Here is a 15,076-nt window from a genome sequence, read left to right as displayed (position 1 = left end):
GTCTAATCAGAGCTGGGTCATATAGACTGTTTTCTATTTTACTGCTCAATAGAAATTTAATCTGGATTTATCTGGAGGTATTATCTGACACTTATCTGTCGTGAGTTCCAGTTTTATGTTGAACCGTCACGATACGTCTGCCATGCTTCATGTCAGTGTTATACTATTTATTTCCAAATGAATACTAAATTAAAAAAAAACCTCACCTGGGTATTTATTCAAGAGTGTTATTTGTATCAATTTCTTGATGCCAGATCCTAAGCAATACCAATTTTATTGCATCCATTTTACACATGACAGTGAAATTTAGTTGTAGCTGGTCTGCTCGTCGTCTAGCTGCTGTTGAACATGGACCAACCTTCTGCTCTCATTTTTATTTGATGCACCTTGGGTGTTCCCCACAAGCCCCGTCTTTCTCTTCTCCTTTGGGGTATGAGCTCTGTCACTACTCATGACTTCCTTTACGCTTTGAGACAGCCAATCACAAGCAGTGTGAGATCTCAGGTGAACTCTTTGGGTACAGAAACTGGATGTTTTTGATATTGTGTGATTACCAGAGTAGTAACCCTAACCCTAACCACAGTAGAAGAACAAGTGTCTACTTGTTCCTCTACTGTGGTAATTACAGGTTTCAGTGCGTAAGTGTGTGCTCACATTTGATAAGGTGTGCGCAGCCTTGTGTAATGGCTGGTCCATCACTCACTGTCAAGTCACACTAGCGAGTCATGCTGTCGTCATGGTTTTATTGCGTTGCTTCCTGTCTGTTAAAATCATGTCTCAGCATGGTTGAAATCAATAAAAGGAACACCTGACGGATGTGAACCCTGGTTTGCACTCTCTCGCTGGGTGACAGAACAGAGTCAATGTTACTAGAGATAGATTTTTCCCCTCTTTAAGTTGCTTTGGAAAATGTATAAAACCCTCTTAACTCTTTCGACATGTTTAAATAGATTAACTTCACAATTCATTAAACAGATAAAGACATTTTACACTCTCAAATATACAAATGCTGAGATGCCTGATGGAAAAACATTAATTTCTGTGAAAAAGCTTTCTAACTCTGTGGCCCCAGGTCAGGACATACAGTACAGTAAAGCTCATAGCGCACACAACCTGTTCACCAGCACCTTTCGGCACCACATATAACTGATGAAGCGCGCAGCACAGAAAAACCTGGAGTGGCGACAAGTCTTTGAGTACAGTCAATGCATGTGGCCCATGGAAATCTCAGGGCAGAAATAAAGATTTACATCGTTCCCAAATGCAGTTGTGCAAAGAAAGAAAGAAAGAAAGAGACACAAACGACTCCAGCTGCTGAAGTTCTAGTTATAGACGCTGTACTGAATGAGCATCATTTATCGCATTTTGGTAATTACATGTTCTTGGATTCATATGTCTCAAGATATTTGTCATTGAAATATTCAATACATACTCAGTTTTCCTGTGGTTTGGATTTGTGGGCAATTGTCATTTGCTGGTGGAAATAAGATGCCTATCTAATCTGAAGAAAGGTTACATAAGACAGGAAACGGAAAGGAGAGCACATTGCTTTGCTATTTTGAGGAAGAAATCAAACGCAGAGGGGGTTTATCACGCTTCTCGAACCAGAGACAAAGTTGGTGCAACTGTGTTTGATACTCTTGTGCTGCAAGTATGTGGTGATGATGAGCCTGTTTTCTCATTTGCTTGATTGTAGCTGAGCGACGGCGGCAAGGCGATCCGAGCCAAGATGAGCATCGGAGACATCATTCTTTCCATTAATGGTATTTCCACTGAGAGCATGAATCACCTCGAGGCCCAGAACAAGATAAAAGCCTGCACCGACGGCCTCAGCCTCACTCTACAGAGGTAACGGCTCCCACACATGCACACGGCGTCCCATTTATAAAACACTATTTTCTAGATCAGCGATAAAATGCGCCCTTTGTTGATTTTGCTGATTTGTCCGCAGTTCCTGGTGTGTGCTTTAGCCTGATGCTGGAACTCGTACAAAGTGCATTTGGAGCTAATTCTCACCGGGTGCTGACCTGACAAACAAAACCATTTTAGAAATAGGAAGCGTGATTACCATATTTGGTTGATTTAGGCTGTCTTCAATTTGCCTTTTCCATCATTTAAAACAGATGACCTTCCTCTTGCACTGATTTGGAAAAGTGTAGTGTTTTGCCACAGCAGATGCTGCGGCCCTGAGCTCCTCCAGGGGTTTTTGGGAAATGTCAAAAGGGCAATATTAACATCATTAATCATATGTTAGCATTGCTTTATCCTGCCATCTGCGTTATGATTACGGTCATGTGGAGATAAAAGCGTGATGTTAATTGAGATATGTTAGAGTTTATACTGTGACATTTACATTACATGATTAATAATCATGCAGCAAAATCACTTGTCACGGTTAAATTGTTAAAGAATCTCTATTAAGGACGTGTGTCCAAAAGTGTTATTTGAACTGGTACTTGTATGACATTAATGCTATACAGCACACACAGAAGAAAATGAAGAACCTGAGGTCTGTGTTATTATAGCAACGGTCTTAATTAATGATTTATACATGTTCCTCCTGCCTGGGCTGTGTAGCACCACGGAATCTGTAGAAATCATTAGCTCAGGCTTCAGCCTTGGTTTGTATGTGATCACACATGAGTTCATCAGCATGCTACTCCGCTCTCCTACCATTAGGGAAAAAAAGAAATATGCCGGTAAATGAAAGCTTCATCAGCCTCCTTTTCATTAATGTATGCCTCAAAGAAAAAGAAAGCAGGGAACCAACAGAGGTTTCATTGTATTTGTTCAGCAAGGGAGAGTTTTTGTGAGTGAAAGGCTACAGAAGAAGGGTAAAGTTTCCTTTATATGGACACAAAATACTAACAAAAAGCTCAAATGCAGCACGAACGCTCACAATACTGACCGTTCTGTATTTGTTTACCCGTCTTGGAAATGGTTGCGTGGAATGGCTGTTTGCTTTCTTTTATTTAGGAGATGAGACGAATATGAAACGTTCCAAAAGAGTGATCACTTCCCATGAGTTTAAGCCAAGCACTTGACTCAAGACAGGGGCATTTTCTGCAGCCAAGTTTGAAGAAGAGCAGCTTCAGTGTCACTCACAAACAAGGGGAAGCACGCACTCTTTCCAGGCTATAAAACATGTTGACAGAAACGCAAGGACCGGGTTGCGTGTCCATCACCACATCACAGAGAAAGGGGGCCCCTGCACTTTAATCGTGGGAATCGAGTTTTTTAAAATAGCCGCGTAATCACAGCTGCATGTAATCTTCCGTGGGTAATTGGTGCACAGTGATGTCCCCAGTCTTTTTACATGTAAGCCACAACTAGAATCACCTGCTGAACAACGTCTCCTTAAAAATGATCAATGATTTCTTGTTACGGTTTTCCCTCTTCAAAGCTGTTACATGACAAGAAGGAATGTATAAAACGGTATAATTGCTTAAACGCACACATCGCTCACTATTATGATAGCATGACTCAGAGCATATTTGCCATTTTGCCCCTTTTTTACCCTTTTAACCAGCGTGTGAAATGGGAACAAAATGTGCCAGTATTATTACTAAATCATTATTTATAGTAAATAAAAGACCAGAAGATGTTATTGATGTTCACAACTAGACTCTTGGGACAATGGGTGAAGGTCACATGGTGCAGCCTTGGAAATAGTGATTCTAGGTCATGGTAATGAATTTAAATGGGCATCTCGTGAGACGTGCCAGTATGCAAATAAAAGTGCCGGTATTTAAAATAGTCAAATTAAGAAGTGCTGGTACAGTACTGGCCTATTTCAAGCACTGCTTATTTAACTTATTTACACACAAAGTGCCAGAACAGATCACGTTAGTATAGTAAAGGGCATCGGTAGCTCAGTGGTAGAGCGAGTCCAAAACACAACTCCAAGGTTCTCCGCTAGCCTACATGCCGATGCGTCCTTGGGAAAGACACTTAACCACCTGACAGCTGTGCTGGCAGTGTGTGAATGGGTATGAAAGAGGAGTGATAGAAAATAGATGTGCTGTATGAAAGTGCTATATAAATACAAACCATTTACCATTTGCAACGGGCACTGATTTCACCCTCAGGGGCTGGATAATAAAGTAAATGTAATGCAAACAGCACGTTGGCATTGTCCAAAAAAGTTCAAAGTTAATGAAATTAGTAAATTCAAGTGATCAATAGCTGAAAAATGTCCAATAAAATTGATTTAAATATAACTGCACAGTGTCTTTCCTACACAGTAAACACCCATGAATATTGATTTAGTATCTTTAAGCTATTTCCCTTGTTACCAGGAGAGAGAAAACATGTTTTCATCAGAGAGGTAATGGACTTCCTCCTCATCCTGTTGTTCCACTAATCATAACATATCTTACTCAATGGGCAAAGAGGGTTTATATTGTTCTTTCCTTTTTAGATGTGGGGGGGAGCGGACGGACAGACATGTTTTCCTTTCCAAGACTGTGGTCTCAGGAAAATATGTCAAAACATTGTTTGTTTGTTTGTTTGGGGGGGATCACTGCCAGAAAAGAAGTATTTGCTATTCAGGCTGTTTACGCTGCGGATCCTGCCTTTTATTTTGAAGAGGATTTACAGCTTCAGTTTTACCATAGTGCACTTTTATACAGGAGCCTTGCCAGCACACCATTGTCAGTTAATACAGTGGGGTTTTATTTGTTTTTGTTCAGTAGAATAGCTAAAAATTCAGTTCAACATTGAGTTTGAGAAGTGAAGGTCACCTACAGACTCATCTTAATCATAGTTTTATGTTGTGTTTGTGAGTTCCCTTCATTTGAATAGAGTATATGTGTAGTTTTTTCATTGTCAGCAGTTATCAGTGGATTTTTTTGGGCACGTTTTTCTTCCACCATCATGGAAAACTTGTCGCTGAGCAGCTAACAGTCACCAGGCGGCTGTGGGAAGTAGCCTGAGGAAAGTATGATAATTGATGTTTGTTTATTGTCAGTGAAATATGCAGCATGGTGCAGTGAAACACCACCACTCGACAAAGGTTGTGGTCCGTCTGCACCTGGTTCCAAACCCTCAAAATAAAAAATAAAAAATACAAGATCAAGAGAATTGACTTTGTTTAAGCTTCTGCTGCAAAGGCTTCTCAGATTCTGTTTATTTTCCACTCGTGCGATTGTTGTGTTTTGTGTGTGCGGGTGCAAGACAGAGAGAGAGAGGGAGAGAGATCCAAGGACGCATGAGGCTTAGGTGAATAGTTTAAGATTGAAGTTAGGTTAAATTCATAACCTCTGTTTCTATTTCTCTTCTTAATATTTGATGATCTGTTTATCATGCAGTCAGTGCTGTTGCTACTGTATTGTAGGATTTAATAGCCAGTTTTTTTTAGCCCCCCCCCCCCCCCCCCCCCCCGTGGCTGGGGTCAATTTAAAGTGTCCAATTAGCAATGAGCAATGGGGATTGGGTACCTTGCTCAGGGGTTCCCCTTGACCTGGCGGGGACTCGAACTGGCTGCCATTTTGGGCACAAGCCAAGTTCCCATTCAAAGGCCAGTTATTGAAGCTAAATAAGAATCAGCTGCAGGTCAGTGGGTTAAATGTACACATTTTATATATGTACACCCAACAAGTCATATGTTACGATCATAACAAGGTGAAAAGGAGGACAGTCAGTTGCAACACAGAGCCCCCCCCACTGACCTGTGGCTGCCTCAGCCAGATGTGGTGTGGTGGTCGGAAGTTAAGTAAGAAAGGATGGAGGATTAGTACGTCGGCTGGACCTGGATTATAAAACATAGCTGATTCAGCCATGGACGCCGTGTCCAGAAACCCGACCTCATTTCTTCACTTGCTTCTATTTATCAAGCTTGACTCCATGAAACCTGTTTTGCTTTGCACGCAATTAAATGCAAAACCATGTGTTCCTCGTCTTGACCTGTGATTAAACCTACAATTTACTCGCCATGACAGGCGCACTTATTCATATCATGACAAGCGGTGAGGTCCGCCTTAACTACAATGTAGGTACATAACTGCTGATATGGGAGAGTGTGCCGGGTTCATACTTGAAATAGACACGTATTAGCCCTCATAGGGGAAGTATCCGGGTATTGTTATGGTTGCATAATGTAACTCCACTTCACTTTAAATAGCAGTCACATTTCTGTTTCTCTCTTTCTGAAACCATCCGACCTGACTCTATCCAGTAATAAATCCAAACGCCCTCCTCCGCGATTGTTTTTCTTGGTTTAATATGAGCGAGCGGTGTGAAGAGGAAGAGCGGGGGCAGGAGGGGAGGCCGTGTGCCAGACACAAGCTGTGAATTTTGCCACTGAGCGGATAGGCCGGCTGCACAGAAAAACAGAAAAAAGAGGTCATTTTCCACACCCTCTTCATTCTGCCTCCCTCTGTTGGATGTCATGTTTTGCTTTCCCATGTTTTTATTTCTCCGTGTTTTTCCTCTTTTTCACGCTTTTTTTCCTTGCGTCTTCATCTGAGAAAACAGTGTTTCCCACAGAGCCGTAACATTCATGACACAGGTTAAATATAAGTGGGGGGGGGGGAAAGAGGGACGGATTGTGTTTGACAAGGTTGTGGAACAACGTAACCTGCACTTGCCATCAATAGGATGTATGATGGATGCTCTCTACCGTGCGCTGCGTATCGTAGCACGACTTGGAACCGGCTCTGAACCCGTTTGACGTGATAAGAGTAAACAAAATCCGAGGCAGAGGGCAGAGCCAGAGGTAGATGCTCATATTTAGATTATCACAGAATTAAAGTTTGCAGTTTTCGCCTCCTGAAGAGTGAAGTGAGGACAGTGCTAGGAAAACGAAAGGCGATACTGATTTAAGCGATATGCCAACCATGTTGAAAGAATTGACTTGTAAAGGCGTGTGTGTGTGTGTGTCTGTCTGTGGTGAGAAAGCGGTGTCTTTTCGCTATTTCATCATTCACTCAAATGCCATATGCCAGATTGTTTCTCTTGGCCCCTCAAACATGGAGACATGGGCAGGGTGGAAACATGTTCATCTGCTTTGACCTCAAGCATATTTCTCTGGTTAACCTTCTCATTTGATCATTCTGGAGCCGTGTGTGTGAGACAGTGAAGTACTGTACGTTTGCACGTGAACCTAATCTGTTAATTTACGTTAATTTCCTTATATTTATGAGCTTTTATTTAGATATATATACTGTTATAGTCTTACTTTGACCCCCTGAGGTAACATTGTTAATATCTGCAGAGGTAATCTAATAAAACAAGACATCCTGATTAGATTAAGAAGCGGCTGAAGTGCGTTTGAGGCTGAGCAGAGCCATGACTAGATCTTTAACAGTAGCGATGTTTTTGTGCTCGCAAACGACACAAGCTGCAGTCTGATAACGACCAAAAGACTTCTCGTTTCAGCTTTTGTATTTGAAATGATCACAGAAACCACAAAATATGACATTATGTGAAAAAACACACAGCTTTTTTTGAAATGCAAGAGTTTCATCCCTTACCTGCAGTACAATTTGTATGTGTTTTTATTCATTTTGTAAATACCTACGCATGAAATACAATACTGTAAGACACGTTTGTTGAAGGTTAACAAACAAAAGTTTGTTTTTCTTACGTTTCCAGTCATATTCGTTGTGCGGTGAGTCACAGGGAGTGTGTTGCAGAGGCCGCTGGGAAAAAATTAGAATGAGTTCATGCACCGACAACAGGAGGACAACAGACATGAGAACTGTCCTGTCCAAGACTGTGAGACCACACACTTGCACAGTGTTTGTCTCTCTCTCTGTAATAGCAGGACAACAGAGAGGTGCCGAGCAGTGCAGATGTTTGTGAGACCACCTCAGCTGCTGCTTTTTGTCATCCACTCCACACGGAGCCACTGATTGCAGATATTCACTGCATCATTGCAGACCGGTTCCTGTGTATGAGGAAATGTGCTGTCTTCACTTTAGTTTTTTATTTATTTATTTTTAAAAATGTCGTATTGACAATTGACGCAGCATTGTCTTTCTCCATAAACTAATCCAATAACGCAAGTTTTCTGGAAAATACTTTGACATTGACTGCTAAGTGGAAACTGTAAACACATACGTGCATGGATGCCATCGACATCTGGTCGCAGGGTGGGGCTCTGTCATAATGAGCCGGTCCAAGTCTCAGTTGTTGCTCTTTAGCTCAGTCAGGAAACGCATGAGAGTTTGACTGTTTTCCTAATATGGCAGAGAAAGGAAGGACGCCAGCAGACATACTCTCGCTCAGGGTCTGGAACCAGCCTTGCTGACTCACTGTCTTTTTTTTCTTCTTTGTTTTTGTATTCTGGCTTTTATGAGGATTGAGGCACACACTGTCTGCATGTCAGGACCAAATATAGGACACGCTGTTGACAGAGTGTTGCCGCTTTACTACAAGGTCATTTTTAGTCATTTAAGCCACCTTACAAGGTCTCCCACAGGTGATAAAACTGTGCGAGCTACTAAAAAATAAACCAGATCTACGTCACACCTCAGCAGCAGAGGCTTCCATGTAGACGCACCCTGAAATACAGTGGTTTCAGACACACTGGCCATTTCGTATGCTTCAGCACATTAACACATTTCATATAATTGTTATTATCCATTTTCTGGTGCATACAACTCTGAATATATCTAGGCTGCCATTTGTTTACATTTATTCCAATATGCAGTGAAAGACAGTTTCTAGTACTGGGACTTTTCATACCATTCCCGGATCTATTTAGTTACTAGAGCTGCAACTAACGATTATTTTTTATAATCGATTAATCTGTGGATTATTTTCTCGATTAATTGAGTAATCGTTTGGTCCATAAAATGTCAGAAAACGTTAAATGTGGAAATGATGGGGTTTTTAAATGTCTTGTTTTGTCCACAAACCAAAATGATTCACTTTTAATGATATCTTTGTTATATGGAGCAAAGAAATTAAGAAAATGTTCACATTTAAGAAGCTGAAACATTCAGAAATCTTGTTTTACTCATGAAAAAAAGCTTCAAACCGATGAATCAAGTAATTGTTTCAGCTCTTTTAGTTACCTTTGATTTATTCATTTTTGGTTTTTAATCAAAATAATGTTGCTGCAACACAGCGATGTGACATTCAAGTGACAATATTGAATCTTTGACAAAAAAGAATGAAAATAAGAAGAAACTTCATTTAAAAATGGCAAATGAGTGGTATAAATGTGTTGTGTGAGCAGCGATTTCATCGTTGTCTTTGTCTTCACAGACCCTCTCCTAAAGATGAAGTGCCTAAGGTAAGGAGAAAAACATTCACTTAAAATTGCACGTTAATTCAAATATACTGTACTTGAATTCTGTTTATGTGAGGTGAGCGTGCTTATTGTGCCCTTCTGAGAGTTTGTCACAACACAAATTTGGTGTGGCATGCATAAGTGACGTCACAGGCATGCCTTGGATTTATATAGCTGCTGTGTGTACACTGTTGATTTTGATGTGATTATTGTGCAGTGCTTTTGGGAATGCTGGTTTACATGCATGGATTTATTGTGAATTTGCTGTGTGTGTGCATGTTGTGTGTCTTCACCTTTATCCAGGACGAACCTCAAGAAATCATTAAGCCTGTCCCGATCACGCACCCCGTTTCAAGCACCACATACACCAAGCCGTCAAGTCAGTCCAGCCCCGCGTACAACAAGACAGCTCGGCCATTCGGGGTTGGCAGCAGTGTGAGCGCGGCCCCCAAAGTTGCTTCCATTCCTTCTGAATCGTCTGCTTTTACACCAGCTGCTCCCTCTCAGCCGCCACAGCCCCCATTTCCGCTGAGGTCCACTCTACCCGCCCCAAACTCAACTCCGGCCAACTCAGCTCCCAGGTCTAGCCCTGGACGCGCCACCTTCACCTCCCCATCTGTCTCTTCCTCCTCATCTAACTCCTCATCCCCAGCCAGAGTGACTGCCCCCTCCTCACAGCCCGCTGCCCCGCAGTCCTCCGTCTATAACACACCTATCAACCTCTACTCTAATGCCAATGCTTGTGAGGTTGCAGTGGGACAGAGACGAGGTCTTTTGGAGAGCCAGGGGCTGTCAGAGCCCATCAATGGGTAGGTACCAAAAACTCAAAATGGTATATACAGCAAATAGTGGCTTTACAATGTCTGCAGACCACCTCTTCAATCTTTTGCACATTTTATCGTGTTGTGGATTTAGTTTTAAATTCAACCACATATGTGCCTTTTAATCTACAGCCAAAAACTCACTAAATTTATTAAAAAATCAAAAACTAAAACCTGTGATTTAAGACCATATTCAGTTGGGACTTCTTAGTGAAGTCCCCACAAACTTTGTGTACTTTGTGCAGGATTTGTGGAGTTTATTCAGTTCACCCTGGCAAACCCTCTCAGGCTTCTGGATGAGAAATGTCTGTGAACTGCCATCTTAAGGTCTCTCTCCTCCACAGCTATGGGTTTTATGTCTCAGCTCTGGCCGGGACACTCGAGGACAGTCAGGGACTTGTCTTGACGCAGTGCCAGCATTAGCATGGCTGAATGGCCCAGGTTATTGAGTTAAGATTAAGGGGATAACACATGGCAATTCTATGAATTTAAAGATAACCCTACAACACAATCAAGTGCCCAGAAAGTGAAAAGGTCTCAGTACTTTCTGCAGCCACTTTACATACAGATGATTTTCACAAAAAAATGTTTACTTTGGCATAATCAAGTGCTTCGGGGAGCAGGTCGAGGAGGAATTGTGATCCACAGTCACCGCATAATAGTTGACATTTTTCTTCATCTGAAGGAATGTACTCGTATTACAGAAAATCAGATACTCCACTCTGCTTTTCTTTGCCCCATTTTTACCTCAAAATATGTGTATAATATTGTGTTTTTTTTTGACCTAATACTGAATCACCTAAGTTTTCACACAGCTGCACACGAGGAAGATCCAAGACACGCTTGCACATCTTGTTCACATCTTCCACAGGGCAATTGGAAAAGGAACAGAGTCTAGACGACTCGCTAACTGATGCTACTGTCTGCCTATCATTAACTGGCGTTCGGGTGAACGGCTCTGCCAAGCACACTGTCTGTCTGCCTGCCCGACAGGCAGAGCTGGTGTAACACTTGTTTCTAATTAGCAGGATCCTGGCAGCGCTGCACTCTAAGGGACCAAGGACAGCACTAAGTTTGGCTGCTCCGGGCTCTATCATTGTGGTTACGGTTCACTGACGGGTTACGGTCGACTGAATAAACTTAAAGTGCTCAAGTGCCACCCTTGCTTATTTCTGTCACCTGAGGTAAAAAAAATAAAAAAATCACATTTAATACATCTGAGGCACCTTTTTCCCACCAATATCTGGAGATGTAAAGCAACATTAATTAAACACAATATGTCATTTGTGCCGCTAGGGGTCAAAACAATATCTTTATGTTGACTTAGAATGTCAATAACTAATCCACACAATATAATGTAAAAACAAAAGACAACCCAAATATTTCCTTCCTCACCTTCCATAGAGGCTTTGTTTCGGAACCGTAATGGGTAAAGCAGATGACGTCATTGAAAAGCAGCCACATTTAAATAGTCTGTTACCTTGAATGGTAATAGTGATTTCTATAGGTTAAATTCTAAAGTTCTTATGTAAGAACACTACAAAGCAAAATACATAACCTCAGTCTCCTTGTTTTCCGATATTTTCATTCAGAAGTTTTACATTTTATTGTTTTTGTTTGACGCCCAAGAAATACCACTGACTAAAGTCCACAGAAGACAAAATGTCCAATGATGAAAATATACAAAGACGATACGTCCTACTGTCACTCAACCATTGCTGGGTTCTCTCCCTCTCACATGAAACCTCGGCCTGTCATTTATGAAGTGGAGTGCATTTGTCTCTGCATGTGTGCGTTTGTTTCTTTGACCTGCACACCGTCCCTGGGAGATTTCTGTGGTTTTCTACCCACACATCCTCTCAGAAGGGCCTTTTTCGGTGGAAGAGCATGTGTGTCGGGACTGTTTTCTCCATCTGGTCTTTTTTTTTTTTCGTGCTCTTTCTTCCTTCACTTCACTTCAGTTCTTTTCCCTTTTACCCTTGTCTCCGCCAACAGGAGGAAGAAGACACAGACATCAAGTTAGTGCTGTGAACGATCATAAACTCGTCTCTGCTTTGTGATTACTAAAGGCTTGCTTGCACCTCTTTGACCTAACCCACGCAGACCTCATGTATTCATTCCCATCCTCTCATAGCACGTCGTTATTTCAAGGGTCCAAACGGCTCGTATTGTCAACACACTCATGTTCTGTGTATTTTACACCGTGAGCGGACAGCGCTGTCGGCACAGCTCTGCATTTGTGTGTGTCAGCACTGTGTGTTTGCTTAAGGCATTTCAAATTACGAGCCACACACATTCAGCTTTGGATAAGAATAGCCAGACTTGTGCCGTCTTCATCTTTCACCTCCGCCCACCTGACACTCACGTAAATAAACACTAATCTACTGAAACAAACTCCAAATGCTAGAGTTAAACAAGACTTTTAATTGCATCGCGGTTCAGAGCAGGACTCAAACTCAGCTGTGTGTGTAAACCATTAACACAATATTGCATTCTTAATTATTATCAAGAGTGAAGGTGAGCTTTCTGTTGTTATTACTGACATCTTGTGGTGAGATGTAGTCACTGCTGCAAACACCCACACACGTCAGTATGCAGGGAATGAGAATTTCACCAGTTTTTTGGTGTAGTGATTTAATGGCTGGTCACTTGCTTAAGACGTACCCACTGCTGCTTTAATATGTGGCTGAATTCTACTCTGTGGTCTTCTCTCTTAATAGTGAGCCTCACAGAATTCTTAAGTAAGTAGGACGGAACACTTTTTCTATATATTATATATGTATATATATATATACATATTGTATATAAATATATATATATACATATATGTATATACTGTGCTATAAATGATACCTACACCTGATGAGACTACGTTTCTCTCTGCATCTCTGCTCGCCGCCTTCTCACTGCTCGCCTGCAGAACTCCACCTACACCTAGACCGAGGAGGTAATTGTGAAGCCTAACAGATGTTAGGTCAAAGTGTCAAACGTGTATCTACAAGCTGCACCCTGGTTGTGAATGTGAAGCAGTCGGCAGTTAGTACACTATGTGTGGCGATGCATTCGTGTGTTTGTGAAACGTGTGTATTGTTATCCTGTGAATACTTTATTTCTGTCTACTTCTCTAACAGCTTCATTTTTTTTTTGGTCCATCTGTACAGGAAACCCGCCGTTGAGCCTGAGAACCACGCGTCTCCGCTGAGCGACGCCAGCAAGAAGCGTCTGATTGAGGACACGGAGGACTGGCACCCCCGGACAGGAACCTCCCAGTCCCGCTCCTTCCGTATCCTGGCCCAGCTCACTGGCACTGAAAACGGTGTGTACCAACTTTGGTCAGACAAAACACTACTTCAGGCTTATTTCTTATAAAATAATAACATGCTGAGTGTTGTCAGGCTCAGATTCATAAAGCTTTTAAATCACTTTAAGCCAGAGTACTTCACATATTTATCCAAAAGAAATACCCTCCTTAGTCTAATCTCTCCTTTATAACTGACTTTTATTATTTTCCCTCTTTTATAATCACATTATTTTATTGTAAAACCCAAAACCCTCTGTAGATTATAGTGATTTCACAGTTCCTTTAAATAATAGAATTGAGTTTTCATCAGCGTTGGGCTCCATGAATCTTTTATACTTCTGTTTTGACTGTAAGTGACACAGACGGTTACATGAGAAGGCTGCGGCTTTGGGCCGCGCTCCATCCTTAAAGGGCTGCAGCTACTGTTCGGCTGATGCAAAGTGACATTTTAACAGTTGCTCATTTATTAGACTGAAGAAAGATGAGAGATTTGTCTTTCACCTCTCTTCATTCCGTTACCGGGGCCTTTGTGGTGTTTGTAATCTGCATTTTTAATGCATTCACTGTGCACCGCTCTCTCTGCAGCTGTGAACAACATTGCAGAGAAGTCACTGTTTCAGTCGTTCAGTTCTTATGACGACAAGAATACGTTGGAGGAGAGATGGACATGCCTCTCGAAGAAAAAATCTGCAAATGGGACATTTCTTACATTTTTATTGGTCTTTTTATTTTCATTGTTACAGAGCAAGTTCCAGAGAACAGTGGGAAGAAGTAAGTGGTTTGTGTTTGTGAGTCCGTCTGTCTTTCTCTTTTGTCTTCTCTATGTAAAACATCTGTTTTATCAATAGTGTAGTTACAGTTCTAATTATTTTCAAGCTAGACTTGGCGCTCTGAATCCTTGTGTAAGCGTTTCTATTTAGTCAGAGGGGTTCAAAGTTAAGTCCCGATTTCCCTTATCTTACGATCCTGCAGCATTGCACTTAATTTAAGGCTAAATTTGGACAGACCGCACCGAGGAACATGGCTTAGCGGAGATGACCGGCATAGGACGATGACTCGTCCTATGCCGTAATGGCTACTGCTCCTCTGAGTCTCACCCTGATTTTGTCTCTGCTGTAAACATGGTATGGCCTCCAAATGAGATCCCCAAATAATCAGTGTGTCACTCACTGGAAACTGGGGGTAATTATGTGGGATTGTGGGTAATAGCAGCTATGCCAGAAGGAGATTCCTGTTCATTTGTGAGGTTTAATTCAATGCGCTGCCCCTAAAGAAAACCTCTTTGGTTTGTAATGTAACACACATCTGCAAAATTATTTCATCTTTACTCGCAGCTGTGTGTTTTCTGTGACCTGCTGTTTTTTTATTTCCTTAATCTCTTCCTCTGCCTCCTCGTCTCCTACTTTAATGTTTCTACCGTCTTTTCTTTTCTTTTCTTTTCCTTTCTCTCTTTTAATCTCGTCTTCTGGGAAAACTCAGAGCAAACAAGGTGGACCCAGAGGTTGTAGGACGCCAGTACAACAAGCTGAGAGATTGGCATCATGACATTTCAGCGCGATTGCTTAACGTGTAACTGTGAGAAAAAAAAGAAAAGTGTGCTTTGTTCTTGGTATTGTTTTATTTATTTTATTTTGACGATGATATAACTTACGCTGCCTTCTTATGTCGACTGTGAGAACACAGTCTCCATAAATGTCCAATTCCAAAGTTTAGACA

At 41.6% G+C, this 15,076-nt stretch overlaps 1 protein-coding gene across 4 annotated transcripts in view; it reads left to right on the top strand.

Moving 5' to 3' along the window:
- pdlim5b (PDZ and LIM domain 5b) overlaps positions 1–15,076 on the top strand; it is a 34,187-nt gene that overhangs the window by 12,770 nt on the left and 6,341 nt on the right. Inside the window, exons 3-9 of one of the 4 annotated variants that reach the window (XM_058617299.1) lie at positions 1,697–1,848; positions 9,214–9,241; positions 12,055–12,077; positions 12,780–12,800; positions 12,980–13,006; positions 13,221–13,375; positions 14,104–14,131. In XM_058617299.1, the coding sequence (XP_058473282.1) occupies positions 1,697–1,848; positions 9,214–9,241; positions 12,055–12,077; positions 12,780–12,800; positions 12,980–13,006; positions 13,221–13,375; positions 14,104–14,131 (434 nt within the window). Of the gene's footprint in view, positions 1–1,696; positions 1,849–9,213; positions 9,242–9,541; positions 10,048–12,054; positions 12,078–12,779; positions 12,801–12,979; positions 13,007–13,220; positions 13,376–14,103; positions 14,132–15,076 lie in introns of all 4 variants that reach the window. The other 3 variants (XM_058617300.1, XM_058617302.1, XM_058617298.1) reach the window with 3 other exon arrangements.

The sequence above is a fragment of the Solea solea genome, chromosome 19 (assembly GCF_958295425.1).
Source record: "Solea solea chromosome 19, fSolSol10.1, whole genome shotgun sequence".
NCBI classification, from domain to species: domain Eukaryota; kingdom Metazoa; phylum Chordata; class Actinopteri; order Pleuronectiformes; family Soleidae; genus Solea; species Solea solea.
Note: the sequence above shows the minus strand (reverse complement) of the source record. Positions and strands in the feature narration are given on the sequence as shown.